Raw genomic sequence first — 7,518 nt, 5'->3', positions numbered from 1 at the left:
GTGTGTGTGTGTGTGTGTGTGTGTGTGAGAGTGTGAGAGTGTGAGTGAGTGTGTGAGTGAGTGTGTGAGTGAGTGTGAGAGTGAGTGTGAGTGTGAGTGTGAGTATGTGTGAGTGTGAGAGTGAGAGTAAGTGAGAGTGAGTGTGTGAGTGTGTGAGTGTGTGTGTGTGTGTGTGTGTGTGTGTGTGTGTGTGTGTGTGTGTGTGTGTGTGTGTGTGTGAGAGAGTGTGAGTGAGTGTGTGAGTGTGAGAGTGAGTGTGAGTATGTGTGAGTGTGAGAGTGAGAGTGAGTGTGAGTGTGAGTGTGAGAGTGAGTGTGAGTATGTGTGAGTGTGAGAGTGAGTGTGTGTGTGAGTGTGAGAGTGAGTGTGTGTGTTGTACCCTCTGGAGTGTGCTCTTCTTCATCATTGAGGTCTCTGGAGGGTGTCGGGGACGGAGACGCCTCATGAATGGACGTCTGAGGAAGAGAGATCGTGTCAAACACACATTTAGAGGAAGTGTGTGTGAACAGCTTTCAGTCGCTCACTCACTTTACGGCTGCCGGGAGACTTCGATGACCTCATCGGCGGAGACTCGCTTCTCGGAGCCTCATTGGCTGAAGAACCATGAGCAGAATCTGCATCAAAACTCATGACTATCCAGTGGATTTAATGCTGCATGCAGAATGTGTGTGTGTGTGTGTGTGTGTGTGTGTGTGTGTGTGTGTGTGTGTGTGTGTGTGTGTGTGTGTGTGTGTGTGTGTGTTACCAGATAAAGGTGATTTGGAGCGCGGGACTCCAGGGCTCTTGGTTCCTGCTGTCTTGGGAGGGACCGGCGGTCGAGATTTCTTGCACTCTGAGAAACAGTGTGTGTTGTGTTAGACAGTGTGTGTGTGTGTGTGTGTGTGTTAGACAGCTGTCTGTCTCTCAAATCTGTCTCACCGTTAACGAACGCGGCGGCGGCGGCCTTCCCCGCGTGTCCAATGGCAGCGTCGTCCTGAGCGTAACGAAACTTCTCCAAACCGCACGCCATGAAAACATCATCATCACCGAAAAAATCCTGCAGACTCGTCAACTACAGAGAGAGAGAGAGAGAGAGAGAGAGAGAGAGAGAGAGAGAGAGAGAGAGAGAGAGAGAGAGAGAGAGAGAGAGAGAGAGAGAGAGAGGAGAGGGAGAGGGAGAGGGAGAGGGAGAGGGAGAGGGAGAGGGAGAGAGAGGGAGAGGGAGAGGGAGAGAGAGAGAGAGGGGGAGAGAGAGAGAGAGTTTGTAAGTGTGTGTGAGTGTGTGTGAGTGAGTGTGTGTGTGTGTGTGTGTGAGTGAGTGAGTGAGTGAGTGAGTGAGTGAGTGAGTGAGTGAGTGAGTGAGTGAGTGAGTGAGTGAGTGAGTGAGTGAGTGTGTGTGTGTCTGTGTGTGTAAGTCTGAGTGAGTGAGTGAGTGAGTGTGTGTGTGTGTGTGTGTCTGTGTGTTTGTGTGTAAGTCTGAGTGTGCGTGCGTGCTTGTGTGTGTGTGTGTGTATGTGAGAGTGAGTGTGTGTGAAAATCACAGATTCAAAAATTTAAAAAATGTAAACGACAAAATAAAAATGAAACAAAACATAAAAAATTACAGCAAAATGAAAACATTAATAAATAATTTAATAAAGCTAATATAACACTGATCTCGAAATGGCTCAAAATCTAATCTTATTAATATGACTATTATCTGGCTAATATTACTATAGAATATGTCACTAATATTAAACGTGGCACAGCACTGTCAAAGAGTGAAGCATTATGGGAAAATGAATGCAGAAATGAACACTGCAAAGGTGCGATCATGAACAACACACACAGTATTAGTGTGTGGAAAACCCCTCGTCTCTGCAGTGAGAGGCGCTCGGCATACAGATGAACCCTTCACTGAGTTCACTCCAGTGGACAGGGGGAAACCAGGTTACCATGGTAACCAGACGAGTCTCTCACACACACACACACACACACACACAGTGTCATTAACTGTGAGTATCAGTGCAGAAACAGAGTCCGAGACAGGACGTCCTGGACGATCGACATACAGTGATTGTAGAGAGAGAGAGAGACACTCATCCGGACATAATTTAGAGAACGTCTCCCTCTTAAAGTCTCATTTATTATTCACTATCCATCAGCTGTCATTCACACATCTGACTGACCGCTTTCTGTCAGCAGAAATTATGCTTATGCTCTAACGCAGTGTTTACGCTGCTTTTTTAGCATGTGATGAAAGCTGACTGAGCTCCAATTACGACCATAAAGCATCATAACAGTGACAGTTTATTGAGTCAGACTGAAATATGAGATGAGATGAAATATAAGGAATAATAATATTTAAAATTTATAATAATATATAAAACAAATAATAATAATTTATGTCTAAAGGGGATATTTGTTGTTAATGACCCAATAAGTTCGATTAAACCATCAAAATATGAGGAAAATATTTAATATTTTTAAATATGAGGCGAGTAAATGATGACAGAAAGATCATTTCTGGGTGAACTGTCCCTTTAAATATTTTGGTTGGTTTCATGATGCTTTCAGCGACCAATTAGAGTGTTATGTGCTAAAAGCGCAAACGTTTTTCCTTTGCAGAGGACAGCATTTTCTGTAGTCAATAATTGTATCCCTTAAAACTCACATAAATACAACGCATACATTTTTTTTCCCCTTTTATAATATTGAAAAATCTCCTATTAAAATCTCCTCTATATAATATTGTGTTGATGCTGGAGTTTTCACTATTATTGCAATGCTGTTATTTATAAATAAAACTATTCAAAATCGGTTTCAGAAATTGAAATGGAATAAAATATATCAGAAAATTTGAAATGTTGAAGTAAAAAAAATTACTAAAACTGAAATAAAATAAATTAAAGCGATACAGAAATATACAAAAATATAATAAAATTAAAATAAACCCTACTTCAGTTAAAATGAAAATGGAAAATTTAAAAGCAAATTCAAAATAATTATAATATAATAAAAAGCAGGTTTTCATGGCACTTAAAAAATAATAATACACAGATAGAAGTATATAGTCCTGTCAAATCGATTAATCGCGATTAATCGCATTGAACATAAAAGTTTGTAAATATATATGTGTGTGTCTATATATTTATATAAATATATACATACATACACACATTAACAAACGTTTATGTTCGATGCGATTAATGGCGATTAATAAACTCATTTTCCGCCCTGAGATGATGTGCAATGTGTACCTGTTTGCCGTCCAGCGTGTAGAGTCTCTTGACCACACCTGAGTCCAGTTTGATGGCCTCGGTGATGTCAGCGAGCACCTGGTCGAACGAGTGCGCCGTCTTCTTGTTCAGGAGAATCCTCACGGCCTTCCTCGGCTTCACGCCGCTCCGGATCACCGTCACCAGTTTGGGTTTGATAAAGTCTTTAGACTCCCTGGATTCCCCCGGTGCGCGAGGAGGCCCGGGACGCGAGGCTCCGCCCACTGGCCCCGCCCCCAGGCCAAGCCCCGCCCCCCTCGAGCCCCAGTTAGGGTTGACGTTCTTGGTGTAGTCCACCTTCCTATAGGGCTCGTTCGAGGCGCACACGTAACTCTCACCTGTGGTCGGAGAATGTCAGATTAGTTGGGTTTTTGTTTGCTCAGCTAAAATATTTGCATCTGGTGTAAATAGATGTTCCATTTAAAGTCCCCCTGAAGTCAATCATTTTATCCCTTAAAACTCATCTTTGATCACCAAAATGACATATTTAAACTTTTTTTCCTTGAAAATATGTCTTCATTCCTTTAAAATAGCTTGAATGTACTGTAACTCGACACCCTTGCTTCATTTAGTATGCAATATTTCAACTTGATTGTTTTTATAATCTTTTAATTTTACATTTTTATGTTTTTTATTATTTATTTTACTTTTACATTTTAATTTTATTTAAAAATATTTAAATTTTACATTTTGTTTTTATTATTTATTTACATTTTAGATCTTGTTTTGTTTTCAACTATTTTTATTTTTCTGTTTTATTTTGAAATTATTTAATCTCACATTTTGATGTTTTATCGTAAAATTACTTTTAAATTTAAATTTGTTTTGTTTTAAATATTTTCAATTTTAATATTTAAAAAAAAAAAATGATTTACTTCAATTTTACATTTTTATGTTTTATTATAAATTACTTTTTTTAATTAAAACAGTTTTATATAAATAATATTTAAATTTCCAATTTTTGTTTTGTTTTAAACTATATATGTTTTATTTTAAATTGTTTATTTTATCTCACATTTTCATGTTTTATTATAAAATAATTTATTTTTAACTTACATTTGTTTTGTTTGAAAATATTTTATTTTACCTTTACATTTTTATGTTTCATTTCATTATTAATTTCTCATACAAACTCACCAACCCCAGTTTGGGAAACTCTGATATAGAAAGTTGTAATAGAAATGGCCTAGTAACCATAAAGCAGTTTTCAAGTGGTTTCCATGGTTACAAAAGCAAAGTCGGACCACCATCACCAAACCCTCTGTGCCGGCTAGACTTTATTCCCTGGATGTGAAAATGCTGATGCAGTGATTGATGCTCCTGCTGGTCATCCACTTACTGACCCCCGATCGCCATGGCAACACGACCCCAGGGGTCAAATCAGCATCATTACGTGCCAGGTGTGTGAACATGCACATCTGTGTGTGTCTATAATCCACAGACTGAAACTCCCTTATTTTCAGATCAGTCCAGAAACACCCAAAGCGAGCAGCTGAATCTCTGTCTCTGCTGATCAACATCAGCTCAAGCTCACATGGACTTCCTCAAGGTCAAAGACTCCAGATGTTTAAGTAAAATATCAGCTGTGTGATTCTCCTGCACGTGTCACTGTTAAACTCCTTTAAATCTCCTCACTATTTCTCTGAAAGAGTCTCTTCTGCTCACCGAGGCTGCTTTATTTCATCAAAAATACAGTAAAACTGTGAAATATTATTATAATGTAAATCATCTGTTCTCTATGTGAATATATAGTAAAGTGTAATTTATTCCTGTGATCAAAGCTGAATGTTCAGCATCATTACTCCAGTCTTCAGTGTCACATGATCCTTCACAAATCACTCTAATATGATTTTTTTTTTTATTATCTTAAACTTTTGAATGTGCATCGCGTTGAATCGGAAGCAGCTGAACTGTTCTCAACATTGATCATAATCATAAATGTTTCTCGATCATCAAATCTTCATATAGAGTGATTTGTGAAGGATCATGTGACACTGAAGACTGGAGTAATGATGCTGAACATTCAGCTTTGATCACAGGAATAAATTACACTTTACTATATATTCACATAGAGAACAGTTATTTTAAATTGTAAAAATATTTCAATTTTTTTTCTGTATATTTGATCAAATAAACGCAGTCTTGGTGAGTAGAAGAATTAAAAATCGTAATTATCGCACACCGGTGTATTTGAAGTGGGAGGAGCATCGATATATGAATATTCATGACATATTGATACATGCATGAAGATGATTGCAACACAAACCCTTCATCTTTAGAAAACTTTAGACTGTCCATTGTGCAAAATACACGAATCACTGACAGCAGAATCATGATATCTTTATAAAGGCCCGACAACTGTTTAATAAGGGTTTAAAGGACAGCAGATCTGAATGAGCTCGTCTATCAGAGTTAACACACATCACCCGGCGTTAAGTGCACGAGCTGGAGCTATTGATCGTGTGTGTGTGTGTGTGTGTGTGTGTGTGTGTGTGTGTGTGTGTGGGACGAGACTCTCTCTCTCTAATGACTGATCAATCAGACTGTGTCGTTCACTCATTAATGATCTAAAGTCACTTACATCCACTCACTCATTCAGGCTCAGCTGATTAACAGAAGCGCTCAGGAAACAATACTCACAAACATATGGATATTATATTGTGTTTTGCATTAAAAAAGATAATGCCTGTTTAAGTACCGTTAAGATTAACTGTGTCATAATTTTCCATGATATATGTATATTATTTGCCATTTTATATATATTTGCCTAACCCTAACCCAATTTGTAATATTGATATATTAAAACATTATATATATATATATATATATATATATATATATAGGCTTATATCACACACACACACACACACACACACACACACACACACACACACACACATAGCCTATGCAATTATAATTTTGTATATAATTTGGCATTTATAATTTGTAATTTTGATATATAGAATACTATTTTGAATATTTGACGATATTATATTATGTGTTAATATATCAATAGTCTATAACAAATTATTAATGGATATATATGTATGTATGTATAGAAAGAAAGAAAAAGATAGATTCAACCATTTTTAACCATTTCACTACACACGTTTGTAATATGTAGCCTGAGTGACAGATGAAGAGCCTTGAGCCATTATGGACCATTGCGGGGATTCGAACCTGCAACCGTTCAGCCCTTATATGGTAATAACTCACAGTGACCCTTCCGGCCCTCAACACGCTAATATCCCCATGAGTGTCTGACCTTCCACCAGCTCCTCCAGGCTCGCGATCTTCCTCGCGCCGTCCGCGCTGTAGATGTTGCGCACACCTTGCGGCAGGTGCAGGTTATCCGTGAGAGCGCGCGTCAGCTCGGCCAGGAGCGCGTCCATTGATCTGAAGCGGTCGTTGGACACCGCGTACACCAGACCCTTGAAATACCGGTCCCCGTTCCGGTAGAACCGAACCTTCTTGGCTCGCTTCTCGGAGCTGAGGGTCTGGAGCGTGCGCGTGCGGTAGAAGCTGCAGTTCGCGCTGTGCGCGGGACTCGGTACCAGACTGCTGGCGCGAGAGCCCGAGCCGCCCGAAACCGCCGCGCGTTTGGAGCGATGCGCCTTGTCCCGCTCGTCAAAGTGCTCGAGCTCGATGCTTCTGCTGAGAGACATTTTTCCCGACTTTTCCCAAAGGTTTTTATAACGCTTTTATATCGTTAAAGTCCGCTATTGTCATCAGCGCGAGCGGACGCGCCGCTCTCCCCGCTGCGCGTTTACCGGGCGCACGAGCATCATTTACATCAACACAAAAGCAGCCCGGCGTTTTTTTTTTTCCGCGTTCAAACGGCCATTCGAATAGAGGATGGGAAATATTCCAGATGATTCTGCTGGGGAATAATAAATGACAAGCTCGGACGTCAGCTGTTGTCCACAAAAACCTGGATAAACAGGAAAATCCTGGTCAAACGGGATATTCCATTGAGACACTGCTAAAAAAAATCCCGATCCGCCCTGAACCGAAAGCGGTGTGTGTGTGCGGTTTTTAGGCGCGCGCCCCGCTGTAACCGGGCAGCATGGCCGTACACGGGAGCGCGCTGCCCGTTCCTCCACCCCGGCGCGCGACACCCCGCTGCAGGTGAGCGTGTGGCGCGCGCATCAGACTCTTCCGCGCGGTCTTAATGCCGTGTGACAAGACAGTGAAAGTGGGTCATACACATCAGAAGAACAAAGAGATGTTTGACATTGCTGTTTTTAAAACATGAAAGTACTGATCTATTTTTATATTCTTA

At 40.2% G+C, this 7,518-nt stretch overlaps 1 protein-coding gene across 1 annotated transcript in view; it reads right to left on the bottom strand.

Annotated features, from left to right (window-relative positions):
- The window catches only part of LOC307145264 (serine/threonine-protein kinase DCLK2-like), a 19,744-nt gene extending 12,430 nt beyond the window's left edge, over nucleotides 1-7,314 (bottom strand). Inside the window, exons 1-6 of the mRNA XM_079848241.1 lie at nucleotides 6,502-7,314; nucleotides 3,219-3,574; nucleotides 919-1,051; nucleotides 746-832; nucleotides 529-593; nucleotides 380-455 (exon numbers count right to left, since the gene is read on the bottom strand). Of these exons, the coding sequence (XP_079704367.1) occupies nucleotides 380-455; nucleotides 529-593; nucleotides 746-832; nucleotides 919-1,051; nucleotides 3,219-3,574; nucleotides 6,502-6,901 (1,117 nt within the window). The 5' untranslated portion in view covers nucleotides 6,902-7,314. The remainder of the gene's footprint in view (nucleotides 1-379; nucleotides 456-528; nucleotides 594-745; nucleotides 833-918; nucleotides 1,052-3,218; nucleotides 3,575-6,501) is intronic.
- Nucleotides 7,315-7,518: the final 204 nt, after the last annotated feature.

The sequence above is a fragment of the Squalius cephalus genome, assembly GCF_949319135.1.
Source record: "Squalius cephalus genome assembly, chromosome: 18".
In the NCBI taxonomy this organism is placed as follows: Eukaryota; Metazoa; Chordata; class Actinopteri; order Cypriniformes; family Leuciscidae; genus Squalius; species Squalius cephalus.
The sequence above is the reverse complement of the archived record's forward strand: the minus strand, read 5'-3'. Positions and strand labels throughout refer to the sequence as shown.